Below are 17833 nucleotides of genomic sequence, written 5' to 3'. Positions count from 1 at the left end.
TCTATATATGTTTTTGTGAATTTGTTCTTGGGATGTGGGAAACACTAGCAAGGCTGCATTAATTGTCTATTCCTAGCTGCCCTGAAAAGGTGATGGTGGGTCTTATTCTCAAACTACTGCTGTTCCTGTGGAGATAGAGATTCCACAATGACATTAGGTAGGGAATTCCAGGAATTTGACCCAGCTACAATGATATATGTTCAAGTCAGGATGGTGTTGTGACCTGGAGGGGAATTTGAAGGTGATAGTGTTCCCATGATGTTGCTGTTTTTGTCCTTCATGGTGATAGAGGCTGGAAGGTAAGCTTGGTGAGTGGCTGCAATACATACTCTAGGCAGAACCTACTGCAGCCACAGTGCACCAGTGGTGGAGGGGATGGATAGTCCTGTAGCAAGGGTGCCAATCAAGCAGACTGTTTTGTCATGAATGGTGTCAAGGTTCTGGAATGTTATCGTGGCTGCACCCATCCAGGTGAGTGGCGAGTATGCCAGCATACTCCTGACAAACCTTGTAGATGGTGGAGAGGCTTTGAAAAGTCAGGACATGATGTGAGTCACTCGGCATAGGGTACCCAGCCTCTGCCCTGCTTTTGTAGCCGCAGTGTTGATATGGCTGGTCCAGTTAAGTTGTTGATGGTGGGTTTTTGCAAATGGTGCTGCCGTTGAAGATCAAGGGTAGGTGGTCATTAGCTGGCACTAATGTGGTACAAATATTATCTGACACTTGTCAGCTCAAGCCTGAATGTTGTCCAAATCCTGCTGTAGACTAGCATGGACTGCTTCACCATCAAAGGGGTTGTAAATGGAGCTAAACACTATGAAATAATCAGCTTCACTCCTGACACTGTGACAGAGGAAAGATCATTCATGAAGCAGCTGAAGGTGGCTGTGCCAAAGGCACTGCCCTGAGGAGCTCTGTCCTTGGGCTGTGATGATTGCTCTCCAATGAGCACAACTATCTTACTGTGTCAGTTATGTCTTCAACCACTGGAGGAATTTACCCTTGACCCCCGCTGACCTCAATTTTGGTAGGACTCCTTGGTGGTATACTCATTTGAATGTTGCATTTACATCTCTTTGGGCATTCTGTTCTTACGTCCATGTCTAAATCAAGGTTGTGAAGAGTCTTGAGTCAGGGTGGTCTAGCGAAACCTGGACTGAAAGTCGGTGAGTAGGTTTCATTTGATATCACTGTAAGAAACATGTAATCCTAAAGAAAGTTGCAAGGTACTTAATGATTCTGTAGGAAATAGATCTGCGAACCCACTGACTTATTGCCCAGAAATAATTCCAATCACATCAGATAAGAGAGAGGTACAAGCAGGCCTCCCAAGCAAAAATAGCAAGTCTGATAAGGGAGACAGGGAACCAGTCATTCGAATAAGCAAAGCACTCTAAACCATAATAAAACATTTAACACAAAAAGATAAGAAATAACTGAATTCCAGCTCAGAGAATAAGATGGCCAGGAAGTACCTTTGCCCCGGTAATAAAAGTCATGAGGTGGATGAAAAATGAGACATCTGTGATCCCAGCCCACCAAAATAAGATATAAAAATAGGCCAGCGAGTGAGAGAAGCTGGCTGTTAGGAGGAAGGGCTTCCTCGGAGTGGATGAAATGCTAGCTTCGGCTTAACACTCTGATCAGGCTCGACCCGAGGTGTTGGCTGACAGCCTAACACATCCGACAGCTCAAGGAGAGACCCAACAGAAGTGACCATCGTTGCAGACAGAGACGTCCATCAACATTCATCGACGTCCGTCCGTCCACCGTCCATCTGATGTACGTCCGGTCATTTCGTTCCGTTCGTTCAGTCGTGGGGCTGTAGATTGTTCTCATCTGTCACGGGGTCTATGTCTATTGTATCTATTTCAATCGCATTTAGTAATATCTGATTATGCTTAAACTGTAGCTCTCTAATAAAAAGCCTTACAACTCCCAGGACCCTTTGGGTAATCTGTGTGTGACCTGTGATCCAAATTTAACATCACTGTTGATGACTTCTTCCATCTTTTTGCTGCTGATGGAGAAGAGGCTAGTAGGATGGTAATTGGTTGTTTAGAGTTATTATGTTTATAGTGGATAGGATATACTGGACAATTTTACACACTATTGGTTAAATACCAATTTCATAGTGCATTGGAATACCTTAGTTAGGGAACTACAATGTTATTAGGGCCTGTAGCACATAGCCTGCTTCATAATGTCACATGGATTGACCAATATATCCAAGCCAAAATAAATGTAATCAGTCTTTTTACCCATTACAAATTGACTTTGCATGGTGAAGCTTTGTGTCTTCTGGATTGACAGGATAAGTAGTGGGCATACTATGTAAATTCCAATAACCAATTTAGTGTGCTCAGGACTCGGGCTTCACTAACTCAGTATGGCCGAGAGTAAAATATTTGTAAGAGAAATGTTCATTTTGGAAATGTTCTCATCATGCCTTGTTTAAAAATGATAATGGAGACTATGGAGATAATGAATCATCGTGCAGACTAATGTCTAGTCCGAACAGGGCTTTTTTTGAGAAGGGGAGTGGTAGATGGTGACCAGAGGGATATGCAAAAGTAGTCTATGAAAAAGCTTGATCGAATGCCACTAACCTGATTCTCTCTGGAGAGCAAAGCATTAGACAAGTCAGCAGGAACAGGGGTGTATCCTCCTGTACTCTGCAAGAAATTATTCAAGAAATTACCACCACAAATACAGTATCGTTTTCACTCTAAATCTGAATCATTTACATCAAAGCACCCGTACAACTACAACTGACAGAATATTTATTAAAAATACTTGAACTATTTCTTTCATTTATAGTACTTGCCATCATTTGTATGAAATGAAAAGGTTCTGCGTGCAGTGAGATATAATGGCCCCTATATTTACAGGAAGGTGCGGAGGGTGCGGGGGAGGCCGGAAACAGCCGAAGAACCTGGCAAGGCTGGGGACGCAGAGGCCCTGCCGAATTTAGCAGTAGGTCCTCATTATCATTTTCATTCTTCCGTTTCCCATGAGACAGACGGCCAAACTAACAGGCTGGTCAGCTGCTGGGCAGAAAATCCAAGCTGCAGGAGGCCGCTGCTGGGGACAGTTCCAGACAATTGAGGTGGGGGTGGGGGGAGGAGGGGTAGTGGGCCACGATCACGACACGGGGTTAGAGGCATCGGGACTTGTGGGGGTGGGGGCAGGTCAGCGATCACAGCAGGGGGGGGGGAAGAGAGAGGCCATGAACGGCGGGGGGAGGCCGAAGGCTTCCTTGAGGGGCCAGGGGGGGGGGGGGGCAGCACTCGTGCCCTTCCTGGTCCAGAAGGAGTGCTGTAAAAGGCACTTACCATGTAGAGCAGACAGCTCCCGCCTCACTGCTGGACTTCCCAACCCCTGGAAAACACGCCTGGTGTCTGTATGCACTGGGTTAGGGTCGCGTTCCGGTCTTTTCATTTTTAACCAACCCCCGCCCCCCCGACCCTCTCCTGCCTGTCACGGGGAGAGGGTTAATATTGAGGCTTATATATCCGAGTAGTTTGGAATACACTATTGGTCTATTGCATATTAATTCAGCAAGGTAACTAATATACAGTAATAAAATCTTTACACAGCAAGGGCCTGCAGGTTGGCTAGTAGATTCATTCAAATAAATTATGTACGGATAAATGGCTCATATAAAGGGTATGATCAAGTCAAGCACACTGAAAGGTTACATGAGAAATGGAATTTAATGCGTAATTCCCTAAAGTTTTCCCGTAGTGTGTCACAATGAAGTCCTAGTAACAGTTGCAGAAGGTTGAACAGGACGTGGACCAGATTTGCTATACCTGAGAAACTTTGCGCAATTTCTCGCTCTCCTGGTGCTGGATCATGGCTTCGCTTTCTTTTGTCCTTTCAATGTTCCAATTCAAAGCCAGCATGATTCGTAAAGATTCCTTGGTTGGCCAGCGATAAAATTCTTTTTCCTGTATTTCAAGAGTAGTTCATGTCACATATTAAGACTGCATTAGCAAATGTACAAAATGAATTCTGAACACTGTGCAACTCCCCATAAATGCCAAATATTCACAGACTGTACTACAGCACTATATTTTCAAGAATACAAACATGGAGTTCAAAATTTGTTATGAGGTTTATGATAGTCTATCATAGTAGAAACACAGATAGAGTGTTTTTACAACAGTGATTTTTTCCCCCAATAAACATCAAAATGTTCCAATAGTGAATCCTGCATTATATTAAATGATGTAATAACAGAACAGGCACAATACAAAGCAAGGATCAGGTGACTAGGAGCTGAGGAACAACTGACACATTGTAGTGAAGAATCATGTCATGTGATCAAGCCTCAGGATGTTCTGACCGCTACCTAATCAATGAGGGTGATTTGGCTCACAAGCCAATTGTAGTGTATGTAACCTGTACTACCTTAAGAGGATACCTTAAGGTGATGGACTACTTTTTGATGGCTCCTGTACATTGTAGTACCGGTGGTGACCACACCGGTATATAAATCCTGCGGAGCAAAGTGTATCTCAGTTCAGCCCTGACCCTCAATTACTAAAGACCTGTTTACTTACTTCTGTAGTCTGTGTCCTGTTATTCAGTATAACTGCAATTGAAAACACAGACTCAACAGTGACGACGAGTCTCATCTTACCTAGCGGCAGTTTTGCATCAAAGGAAGCTTCGTCCTCAGAAACGGGCGTCGAACAAGGGCATCCGCCCTCAACATCCTGCTGAGCACTGCATCGCACGGGGGGCCATCGGGAACCCGGGTTGGTTTCTGGCCACGAAGTCAAACATCAGTGAGCATCCCTTCGACGACAGCGACGGGTAAGCCTGATCGAGCGGCACGGGGGGGGGGGGGAAGTCGGCCGAGTTGTCAGTGGGAGAAGGGGAGGGAAGACGACAAAAAGGGTGGAGAACACGACCGCAGCCGGTGTCAGGGGCCGGACTGCAATCGGGGCAGAGACGCGCAGCAGCCAGAAAAGCGTTTATGGCCACAAGGACCGCGGGAGCGGCGGGGAACAAGAACAGCAGCGCAGGGGAAAATAAAGGACCGCTGGGAGGCGTGGACGGCAACAGCGCGGGAATCGCCATTTTGAGTCGGCGGGGGAAGAAGACAAGTGCGGGAAAAGCCGCCATCTTAAATAGGAAAAAAAATAAAATTAATAATAATAATATCCGAAGGGAAAGGAGAAACTCAGCAAGGATGCCAAAAATGGGTAACATCACTGCTTTTGATAACGATGTGGAAGATTGGGCCACTTATGTAAAACGCATCGAAGTTTACTGTACAACGAATGAGGTACCGGATGATAAGAAAGCACTAACCCTATTAAACTCGATGGGTGCAAAGACGTACGGGTTATTAAGGAACCTTGTAACACCAGGCAAACCGGTAGGGAAGAGTTTCGCGGATATTGTTACTATCCTGCAGAAGCATTTAAACCCCACGCCGCTGCTGATAGCGGAACAATTTAAATTCTACAAAAGAATTCAACTTAAAGAAGAAAGCAACGCTGAATTCCTAATAGAACTGCGCAAGTTATCAAAGTACTGCCAGTTCGGAACAGGACTAGCAGACGCACTGAGAGATAAGTTTGTGTGTGGGCTCCTAAGGGAAGGAACCCAGAAGCGACTGCAAGAGGAAAAGGACCTTACGCTGGACAAAGCTTTCAGCATTGCAGCATCCCACGAGGCAGCAGCACGGGGCGCTGCAGAGATACAGCAAAGGCCATTGGAATTCAGCACCAATGAAATGGCATTGGGCACAGTAAAGTGCTATCGTTGTGGAAGGACAACGCATGACCAGAACCAGTGCAGGTTCAAAGATAAAGAATGCAGGCAATGTGGCAAACTTGGTCACATAGTGAGAGTATGCCGGTCAGGAAAGAAGACCAGCAACAAAAAGTCACCGCAGGAGAAGTACAAAAAAGTACACAAGGTGACAGAGAACAGTTCGGATGAACAGAAGATGGATTCAGACTGCAGCAGTAAGGAACTGGGTTGTCTGAAAATACATAATGTGGGTAACACAGCAGACCACCAAACTATCTGGGTCATGCTTCGGATAGCAGGAGTCCAAGTGAAGATGGAATTGGACACTGGGTCGGCATTAACGGTCATGAATAAGCAAAATTACAAAAGGTTATTCTCGCACATTCCCCTGAGGGATACGGAGATTGTATTGAAAACCTACACGGGGCAAATAGTATACCCCAAAGGAAAGATAAAAGTAAATGTGGTCTACAATGGTAAAGAAAGTCAGAAAATGGACTTGTATGTGTTACCTGATGGAGGTCCGCCACTACTGGGACGGGAATGGATCCGGAGAATAAATAAATGTGGACTGGCATTCCATACAAGCACTGACTGTAGATGCCTGTAAGGAGGACGACGTCAAACCTAAACGACTGTCCAAAATCTTAGACGATGCTAAGGAGGTGTTCCAACAGGGACTTGGAACACTGAAAGGAATTACGGCAACCATCAAGGTTGAAGAACATGCAAACCCAAAATTTTTCAAAGCCAGACCGGTGCCTTATGCGATACGACCTGCTGTGGCAGCTGAGCTGGAAGGGCTAGAACGTTCAGGGGTACTGTCCAAGGTGGACTGGAGCGAATGGGCTACACCCATTGTTCCTGTCATGAAGCATTCGTTGAGCAACAAGCCGGGGGAACCTGGGAAGGTTCGCATCTGTGGCGATTTCAAGAGCACTGTTAATCCGGTTCTTCACACGGTGCAATATCCGCTTCCGCGGATTGAAGATATCTTCGCTTCGCTGTCTGGCGGGAAACACTTCACTAAGATAGACCTGGCGCAGGCGTACCTACAGATGGAAGTTAATGAAGCGTCACGTCAGTATCTCACGATCAACATGCATAAGGGCTTATATCGGTATAATAGACTGGTTTTTGGAGTGGCATCGGCTCCAGCGATTTGGCAAAGGACCATGGAGCAGGTATTGCAGGGAATCCCAGGCACACAATGCTACCTGGATGACATCCTGATTACAGGAGATAACGATAAGGATCACCTCGCGAATTTGGAGCAGGTGCTCATCAGATTGAAAGAATATGGGCTCAGAGTTAATCGCCAGAAATGCGAGTTCTTTCAAAAGCGAATCTCGTACTGCGGCCACGTCATTGACCGGGAGGAGCTCCATAAGTCACCTGACAAGATCGAAGCTGTTGTAAAAGCTCCTGCACCGGAAAATGTATCCCAGTTGAGGTCGTTCCTCGGGTTGGTTAACTATTACCACAAGTTTCTTCCAAATTTATCCACGGTGTTACACCCGCTAAACACTCTTTTGCAAATGGGAATACCATGGAAGTGGAGCGATGATTGTAAGCAGGCTTTTCAAAAGAGCAAGGCACTGATCACCTCTAAGGAAGTGTTGGCTCACTTTAACCCAACGCTGCCTATTCGCTTAGCTTGTGATGCTTCTCCATATGGTATCGGGGCAGTGCTCTCACATAAGTTTCCAGATGGCTCGGAAAGGCCAGTCACTTTCGCATCCAGATCATTGACCTCCGCTGAGCGCAACTATGCTCAGATAGATAGGGAGGCTCTCAGCCTCATGTGGGGAGTTCAGAAATTTAACCATTACCTGCAAGGCCAAAAGTTTACGCTGCTGACAGATCACCAGCCGTTGGTTTCCATTTTCAACCCTAAGAAGGGTGTTCCGGTAATGACGGCGCAGAGGCTTCAGAGATGGTCCCTTTTCCTAGGGGCACATCAATATGATATTGAATTCAAAGGTACAAAGCAACATGGTAATGCTGATGGGCTGTCGCGCCTGCCACTACCTACAGCGGAAGAGGCACCGGCAGTTGACCCTGTTGAGATATTTCACTCGAGCATCATCGAATGCTTACCAATCACCAATGCGGGTATTGAGAGAGAGACCCGAAATGACCCGACACTGTCTCGGGTCTACGACTTGACAGTGAAGGGATGGCCAGCACATGGCGAACCACTGTTACCAGCATTCTCAGCCAGACGAGAACAGCTGTCCGTATGTCAAGGAACATTGATGTATGGAACAAGGGTGATTATTCCTCCTAAATTAAGGGAGAGAGTTCTGAAAGAATTGCACGAAAGTCATCTGGGGGGAGTCAAGATGAAAAGCCTTGCTAGGGCTTATGTGTGGTGGCCAGGTATCGACAAACAAATAGAGGATCTGACTAAAAGCTGCTCAGGGTGCCAAAAAGTTCAAAATGCACCTCCAATTGCACCGCTGCGTCCGTGGGAATGGCCTTCAGCCCCATGGCAACGTGTGCATATCGACTTTGCAGGTCCATTCATGGATTCCATGTTTTTGATAGCAGTAGACGCACATTCTAAATGGCCAGAAGTGATTAAGATGTCGACCACTACCTCTGAGAAGACGATTGCAGTTCTAAGAACCATATTTGCAAGGAATGGGTTGCCTGAGCAAATATGTTCAGACAACGGACCACAGTTCGTGTCAGAAGAATTCCAGAAATTCATGAAAAAGAATGGGGTGAAACACTATACATCTGCCCCATATCATCTGGCTACAAATGGGTTGGCCGAGAGATTTGTACAAATGTTCAAAAAGGCGATAAAGGCCATGAGTGAAGACCATATTCCACTACAACACAAGGTGGACAATTTCCTGATGGCGTATCGAAACGCCACGCATGCAGTGACAAATCAAAGCCCTGCCATAATGTTCTATAACAGAAGGTTGCGGTCCCGGTTGGATTTGTTAAAACCCAATGTGCGACGGGAAGTCGAAAACAAGCAATTCCAGCATGTAAATAACAAGGCCACTCGTAGTTTTGAAATAGGACAACCAGTGTTGGCCAGGGACTATAGGGATGATAAATGGCAACCTGGAACAATTCATGCACGACAAGGACCCTTGATGTACACGGTAGACGTTGGAGAGAATGTAATACGACGTCATGCTGACCAACTTGTGGAATCGAGAACAAGGGTCGACCCCATGTCTACGGCAGAGACACCAGTTGAAGAACTTATTGAGCCTGTAGCATCTACCTCAGACTCGAACGTATATGATGATGTTAAAACCATAGGAGATCAAGTGGATGAGTCACCCCAGCAACGAGAACCAGAGACCCCTGAAAGGCGTTATCCGGGCCGGATCAGGAGGCCTCCTCAGAGACTGAATCTTTGAACAGTTTTGTGTGTAAATTGTATATATGTTATCCATGTAATGTTTAATTTGGGGTGTACACTGTTAAGCTAAAAGGGGAGGAATTGTAGTGTATGTAACCTGTACTACCTTAAGAGGATACCTTAAGGTGATGGACTACTTTTTGATGGCTCCTGTACATTGTAGTACCGGTGGTGACCACACCGGTATATAAACCCTGCGGAGCAAAGTGTATCTCAGTTCAGCCCTGACCCTCAATCACTAAAGACCTGTTTACTTACTTCTGTAGTCTGTGTCCTGTTATTCAGTATAACTGCATTTGAAAACACAGACTCAACACCAATCACATCAAGACAAAAACTACTTAACTGCAAGTCAATTGCAAAGAAAAAAAGGCAAGCAAGCTTCAAAGATAATCTGAAGTATCAAATTCAAAAAGAACTTTAAAAGGATTTATTTAAAATGGTTAACTAGCTTAAAAAAACATACTAAACTGTTTTTAACTGTTCCTGTCAAACATTTATCATATGATAATAAATATCCTACCCCAGTATATTTTACGCATTTCAAAATAATCAAAAGATAAAGATTTGAGGGTTGTTTTCAAAGGAAACAAGAGATCCCTCTCTGTACTTCTAAAGAGGTGGTCAACATTTGCAAAACAAGTAACTTAAAGCTTTTAAAAACACCATTATACCTTTAGCAAAACAAAAATCAGCCTAAAAACATGGGGATTAGCACTGTGTGGATGAATCCTGCTTTCATTACATCTGACTTGGCTTTACCAGTGAGAGCTAATGACAAAGAAACTCACTACTTGATGAAATAAAATTCACAAATAAAATTCAGTGCACTAATCGCAGTGCTGTTAAAAATTACAACACATGCAATATATAGTTCAACATACATCATGCTCTAACGTACATCAATCCATTTTCCTCTAATTTACTGTGGGGGAAAAAAAACTTGCAAGTATGTCATTCAATATACTTTAAGGCTCCAGTCATAACTCCAGATCACTGTTTCAAAATACAAGTGACTCTGCATGTCAAATAACATAAGAAAAGATGAATATCAAAAGATGGACAACAGCAATAGGGAGATTTAAAAAAATCTGCAATCAGTCATAAACTACCAGCGCCAGTTGAAAGTAAATTGGTTAACTTTTGCCAGAAGCAAAATGCACCCTTCTAATTGTTACAGTAAACATTTCTGTTTTGAAAGAGGGTTTAATGATAATCAAATACATTTAAGTGAATCTTAAGCCAGCAATTCAATTTCAGGGTTCAGAGAACTGGCACACATGCTCAAGCTCTGCTCTTATAGATAACAGCAGCATCTGCAATCTACATCCTTTGACTACATTAGTGCCCAACAATCAGCTATTACATTATTGGATGCGCCAGAAAACTGTTAACATGCAACTCATAGGTGTTTAAGATAAAAATAAATAGAATGAATCGTCTGTTAATTTTATTCTACAAATTTAATTTTGGTCAGCCAGGTATAGGACACAGTATTTCCAATCCAAACTATTGAGACACCCCTCACATACATAAGTCCAAGACCCAAGGTTTAGTAGTAGTACTGCTGCAGTTTAACCAACTAAAATCATGCAACCTACCAGGAGTAACAACCCAATTTAAATACAAAACACTCATTAATATCCCTTACCCTTTCTATTAAAGTTTTATAGGGTCTCAGTAATGGATGAGTCTTCATATTTTCATTGATGGTATCACTGTATGTCCAACCATTTTGCATCTATAGAACAAGAAGCAAAACTATAGCTCCTGTGTTGAAATACACAGACATTACTTTGCATTTGCTAAAAGTTATACATCACAAGTAGTTCAGTCTCTCTTTTTTTAATAATATTTTTAGATTTCTACTTCACTCCACGCACTACAAATCCTCAGATTTAAATTGGCACTTTTTTTTAAGCATTCTTTTCATCACTCCTATCTTCAATGTGCATTTGCTGCTTCTGATACATTACCAGTACTGGCAGAACAAACATTGCTAATGGCCCTTAACTCTAACAGAAAATCCATAAAGACTATCTCTGTAGAACACAACCCTCATTAGAATTTGTTATTTAATTTGCTTCCAAAGTCTGACTGTTCAATCATAGCAAGATAACAGCGAAGGTGACAGAAATATTAATTTCATGATATAAAAAGACGCAGTTACAAATTTAAATTTGCTGTGGACACCTTCTCGGGTTCAGTGAAACAGTGAACTCCTGTAAGCATCTTACTTTTATGGGAGTTGACTCGTGTTGCCCTATATCTACTTGCATGATAGTGTAATCCAGGGGGAACAACAGTGCCCCCTTGTGAAGTGAACTAGATATTGGCATCTATCACATGCGTACTTCTTCAATCTTTCCAAAGGCACACTGAGCAAACACTTGGTGAGACGAGGCTTGATATGATAAGCTGCTTTATTTCACTGTTAGATGTACATAGAGAATAGCAATTATGATCAGACTCTCTTAGTTCAAATCAGTACAACTTATTTTCATGTAATAATACAAAAATAATACCCACACCACCCTTTCCTACATTAGTGGGCCATCTTACTTGACTTAAAGAAGATATCTTCTCAATGTCCAACAGCATTTCTAACCTCTTAGCCTCTTTTTAAAAGCTGACTACCATCCCGTATCTTTGTCTCTGTGTTTTATCTCTTTTTACTCTTAGCTGGAAAGGGATGAAAGAGCTTGCAACACAATGGGTGTGTGGTGTTTATCAATTACTGAGAGAAGGTTATTAATTACTTGTTTTACAGTCTTTGGAGAAAACAACTACCACTAGCATATTAAACATCTTTCATGTAGGTGCCTTTTGTAAAAACATCTGAGAATACACTTTGCTTTAAAAACCCAACATTAAAAAGTAACTCTTTTTCCAACTTGTTTCTCTGAAAAAATGGTCAGAAATTCCAAAACATGGCCCTAGTCATTACCTTTTCAAAAGCCCACTTCTCATGTAGATGTTCTGCATATTTGTTGACAATAAACTCCAACTTCTCTGGAATTGAAATACTGAAACACAAGAGGAAAGATATTATGAAATGCCCACTTTAAATATGTTCAAATGTTAAAAAAGCTTTAAGTTGAAAAAGTTTTATTATATAACTAGTTTTAACAACATTTAGTAACTATTTTCAATGAGACGAGTGAAAGACTACCAAAACTGGCCAAGATCTACTCTGCCCCAGGTATTTTTGGTTGGAGTAGTAAGCCCTTTATTTTGTTTCATTGCTGGTAGGATTCAGGTGTTCATGAATGAAACAAAGTTACATAAGAATCTGCTGCAGTAAGTAAGTTTGAGTGTGTCACATTTTCTGACAAAATTATTGCCCCCAACTATAAAGAATACACACAACTGACTCCAGCCATTTATGGGTTTTTATACAAAGTACATAAAATGGCTTGAGTGAGCTTAAGGGCGCCTGAATTACCTTCAACGTTATCTCCTTTTCATATCTGAAAATCTGTAGTGGTTGCTAAGTAACTCCAACTGGCACTGATTTACAGAAAAATCTGAATATACTGGGACATATACATCAAATAGTAATGCATTCCTCTAGTGAAATCATCAGTACTTGCTATTTAGACAAAAATATTTCAAAATAATTCCAGAACTGTTCAGACAAAAGCAAAGGATTTTGTAGGAAATTATAATAAAACTGTTTGGCTGTAATGCGGTACTAAGGGTAAACCTCCCTTTAAGGAATATATTAGTATTTTTTGATATGAAAACATAATAAAATAAGAGACAATTCCTGTGCTTCCCACCTTTTTATAATTCTGTTCTACCATTTGACAAAAACCTTCTGTATGAAGTTTAGAATTGCAATTTTTTTTAAATAGGGCAATAGATTTGAATAGTCCAAGATTTAAGAATTGTTTTCTAATGTGAAGAGATGGGTTGCAGCATATAACCTGAAAAATGTGAGATATTTTCCCAAACCTGTGTTCAGTAAAGGAATAGATGAAAATGCGTGACAAGCAGTAGGGTTTAATTGTACGGGAACCACATTTAAAGAAAACGGCTGTTACTTGTTCCAGTGCCATACTTAGAAGTATTGATAGGTTTGGGGTCAAAGTTGCCTTTGTCATCCACTGAAGTCTGTTTATCCAATACAACTGAAAAGCTGGAATCCACATAGTCGGGTGACAGAGCCCCTCCGATAGCACTCAGGCACGGCAAAGCCATTTTAAAGAGTTCAGGGTTATATTTCTGCAGGAAAGATAGGGACTCGTTAGAGGGCCACAAGGAAAACACACAGGATTGTTAGTAGCAGTTGGAAGCAGCTGCGACCACTGATAATCTGTTTTATAAAAGTGAAAACACAATAATACAAAAAGGAACTACAAAATGTCTAGAATGAGAAATTATAGAGCTGTACAATTAATGCCAGCAACACACACACAGAACCTACATTATTTATGCATACACAAACTCTATACAAGTACAATGGATCGCCTACTAACCCTCTTAATTATCATTTCAAAAATGGTACTCAAGATGTTTAGTATATTGATTTTGTGGTTTTCATAGTTATTCCAGGCCACGGATGGTTAGTGACAAACTCAAGTCAGTGTTCAAGCCTATTAACTGCTCCTTGTACAGAATTTATAGTAGGAAACAGAAACTAAGGGAAGCAGGATTTGGTATTTGTTTGTAAACAAAAAATGAGGTAGATTAAAAGACAGATGAGATAGATCATTTTTCTAACATCAACTGCCGTATGGTAATCCTTACAGACCATTATGATTCATTGTTTCATGTTTTCCTCAGCTTCAATTACTACAAATAGTCATTCAACAATAAACTGTCATAAACAAGTTAATCAATTACTGGGCAATATCTCAAATGTATTTGATTACATGTCAAAACAAGTTATTCTATCCTCATGTGGTGAGGCCACATTGTGTGCTCCTTTGTGCACCCTACATTTAAGAGGACATCAAGGCATGGTACAGAGTTTAGTGAAGGGCAAGCATCATTCTGATGCTTGGAGTTCTAACTTATAAAGTGAAACTCACAGAATGCAACTTGTTTTCACTGGAAAAAAGTTAATTCAGAGGAGGGCTTAAAAAGGTCTTCAAGATGTTGAGAGGGATGAATAATATTTCAGCAGCTTACTTAACTTTTTCCTTTGTTTTCTAAAATAAACTGCAGAAACAAATGGCATTTACCATGCATTTAATACAATATTAGAAATGCAACAGTGGTACGATTCACGTACTGAAATTTATCAAAATAAAGGGTAAAACTGACATAAACCTTGGATTATGTGACCAGTAACTGCTGTACTACAAATCTTCATTACCTTATAAGGGATGGGCAAAGAGAGAAATACATGTGAAGATATTGGGGAAACATTAAAATGTCAATAATATACTGAATGTATAGGTGAAAACAATGTTAGACAAGAGCAACAGTAAGTTGCTTTCTAATATAAGAACCAATATAATTGACCTCTGACCAGTCATTGTCCTATAATGAAAGTTTGAGTTTATTTTTTCAACAACTTTCAATCCCCAGTTTTACATCTTTTGATGAACCCTATTGAGTGGATTGTTTTTAAAAAAAAGTTTACACATACCATAAACCTAATTTACAGCTTTGACCTTCAATTTTAACTCTTTTAAGCCTGAGAGTTAGGCAACCTTTAATACAACTTAAGCATGTGTAGTTATTCTTACCTTTGTAGAGAGTGAATCCAAAATTCCCCAGAATAACTTTTTGGTGAGGTGTAATTCTTCATCAGATGCACTTCCATAACTGCCCCATCCTGATGCCAAGCAATAGTATTTCCAGCACTGCTCATAGTGATTGGCTAGAAGCTGTAATTGATAAAAAGAAAATAACATTAATGGTCTAAAAGTATTACGACAGAAGAAAAACTATTTACAAAATATACAATTTGACACTATTGGAAAAATTTTCCGAATACATGCTACCGATAGGAGATTATGACCATGTGTATTTGGAAAATGTATATTAGATGTTACAGGGCTATAATTGTGCTATACTACACTGTAGCTCATAATAAAGTCATTAGTAGTAGTCGGATGCTGATTTTCTCATCTCCAATTTTCTGAAGTCCAATATTCAACAAGTCAATACAAAGGAAATGTTAATGTGGTGATAATGTTCAGAAGTTGGGCCCAGATTTTATGAGCATTTATTGCCTGTTTTCTGGTAGTTTCTGAATAGGGGAGATGTGGGAAATGTGGTGGGCGGTTGTTCTGCCAGTCTCCACCACTTCTTCCAGGTTTTCCTGCTGGAAGTGAATGGCAGATGTTGATTACTTGTATGAGTTCATACAAATTAAATCTTATTGAGGAATAATACAGCACCCAATGTATTTTCCTTTGTTACTGCTTTAGCAAAGCTGGGTGTCAGGAATGCCACTGTTTTCCTGGTATGCAGCGTTGTGAAGGCAGTGGAGTGGGGTTTTTACAATTTAAAGGGTGGCACAGCTGGAATTATTTTTTTTTAATGTAAATGTTTTATTCTTAACTGACACCACCAGTCATGCTACACTTGGACAAGTACCACAGTGATTTCACTCTCCATCCAAGGTGTGCAATTCAAATGGCCCAGGAACACCATGGGGAGCCCACCAAAAATGTTAGCCTTGTAAAATCCACCAGGGTCAGGGTGGAGGCAGGCAGCTGGGTGGGTGCAAAGGCTGCACCATCACTGATCCATTGAGATTTCTGCTGGATCGGAAAATCCAGGCATAAATGTCTTCAGAATGCTTTGTAAATGTGGTGGCATCAGTGCCAGAACATCAAGATTGCAGAGACTTTTATTTTTATTATTATACTAACAGGCTGTCAGGTTTTGAAACTTTGAAGGCATCAGTTTGGAATGGCAATCTTCCATTAAATACTTGGACATATGACTCGATCTAACATGGCTTCCAATTGCTTTTCAATGAAATATTAACTATTTTCAAATCCATAATTTTTTATCAATGCAAGGCTACTTTTTGCAAATACCTTTAATGGCATTTTACAGTACTCATTAAGAATGGGAACATCAAAAACAAAGCGACGCAGAAGCGGTTGCAACATGGAAGGTTGAAGGTGTCTGTGGAACAATGTTAAATGAGAGTTACATATTATAGAGCAACATATGTCCTTAGATATAGATTCTTTAGATATATCATTGAAAACATTCACATAGTTTAACCATTACAACATTGGTGGGATAGCACCATGGCTTGCAAGTAGGTAAATTCATGCTCATCATTCCGACATGACATTAGTTGGGAAGAGACACCACTGTCTCACAACCACCCTGCAGCGGAGTACAGGGCAACAGATATCTGGCAGCAATTGTCAGTCCTCTTGGCTATGCTGATGCATAGTGTAAGAAGACCTAGAGATAAGCAAATAAGCACATAAGAAAATACTGTAAAAGACATTCTTACCTATCCGGAGTATCTCTGGCAACGGATTCTTTTTCCTAACCTGCATTGTCATCTCGAGTTCCCCAATGATGCATCCTTGATTCCCTCTTCTCATCTACATGTGGTCCTTTGGCAACATCATCTGCAGACATGGGGTCAGCTTCCACATGTACACTGATGATGCAGCTCCATCGCTCCACCAATTCTCTCGATCCCTTCATTGCCTCTATACGGTCAGGCTGCCTGTCTGACATCCAGACTTGGATAGAATCATAGAAACTTACAGCACAGGAGGCCACTCAGCCCATTGTACCTGTGCTGGCTCTTTGAAAGAGCAGTCGTGTTTAGTCCCACCCCCCCGCTTTTTGTCCATAACCCTGTAAGTTGCTCATCCTCAGGTACCTGTCCAACTCCCTTGTAAAATTATTTACGGAATCAACTCCCACCATCTTTTCAGGTAGAGCGTTCCAGATCCCGACAACTCTCTGAGAGGGAAAACATTTCTCTTTATCTTCCCTCTAGATCTTTTGCCAATTATTTTGAATCTATGAGCTGTAGTTATTGACCCACTCGGCAGAGGGAATAATTTTTCTCTATTCTTTCAAAACCTCTCATCATCTTGAAAAACTCGATTAGGTCACCTCTTAACTTTCTCTGTTCCAAGGAGAAAGGTGACCTAATAGAGGTTTTCAAGGATGAACTATGACTTTCTCCAGCTAAGTACAGGTATCAGGGCAATTGAAGATATCAGCCCAGATATTCCGATCCCTACGGGTGTGCACGCGCTGTGTACCCACCCGTAGGGACATCGGAAATGCCGGTTTCAGGCATGCACAGCGCATGCGCTGAAAACCGGTATTTCCGATCTGTCAAGAATGCTCTTGACGGATCCTCCGGCTGCCCTGGAGAAGGGCCTCTGCGGGCGGAGAGTTCCGCTTTTTGGAGATCCTCCGCCTGCAGAAAACTCTTATAATTCCAATGCCTGGTAAAAGCAGGCATAAGGCCTGCTTTTACCAGGATAAGAGTTGAAAAAAAGTTTTTAAAAAATGCTTTCACTGATTTATCAATTAAAAATACTTTTAAAAAAAAAGTAAGGTTAATTTTAGCCCCGTAAAAAACTTTAATTATTTTTTTCAAAAATTTAAATTTTTGTTTAATATATTTAATTTATTGTAATTTCAAGTCAGTTTAAATATGTGATTTAAAAAAAAAATTATTTAAAGTTTCAGTGTTTTTGGGGTAATCTCCATTCA

At 41.4% G+C, this 17833-nt stretch overlaps 1 protein-coding gene across 8 annotated transcripts in view; it reads right to left on the bottom strand.

The window, feature by feature from the left end:
* LOC147109494 (ryanodine receptor 3-like) overlaps positions 1–17833 on the bottom strand; it is a 506629-nt gene that overhangs the window by 194282 nt on the left and 294514 nt on the right. For all 8 annotated transcript variants that reach the window (XM_086003490.1, XM_086003491.1, XM_086003492.1 and 5 more), the window contains 7 exons: positions 16168–16258; positions 14863–15003; positions 13227–13390; positions 12111–12189; positions 10815–10904; positions 3816–3953; positions 2610–2675 (listed from right to left, as the gene is read on the bottom strand). In XM_086003490.1, coding sequence (XP_085859616.1) covers positions 2610–2675; positions 3816–3953; positions 10815–10904; positions 12111–12189; positions 13227–13390; positions 14863–15003; positions 16168–16258 — 769 coding nt within the window. The remainder of the gene's footprint in view (positions 1–2609; positions 2676–3815; positions 3954–10814; positions 10905–12110; positions 12190–13226; positions 13391–14862; positions 15004–16167; positions 16259–17833) is intronic.

Source organism: Somniosus microcephalus, chromosome 12 (assembly GCF_052327205.1).
Source record: "Somniosus microcephalus isolate GS21.2 chromosome 12, FLI_Smic_1.0, whole genome shotgun sequence".
NCBI lineage: Eukaryota > Metazoa > Chordata > Chondrichthyes > Squaliformes > Somniosidae > Somniosus > Somniosus microcephalus.
Note: the sequence above shows the minus strand (reverse complement) of the source record. Positions and strands in the feature narration are given on the sequence as shown.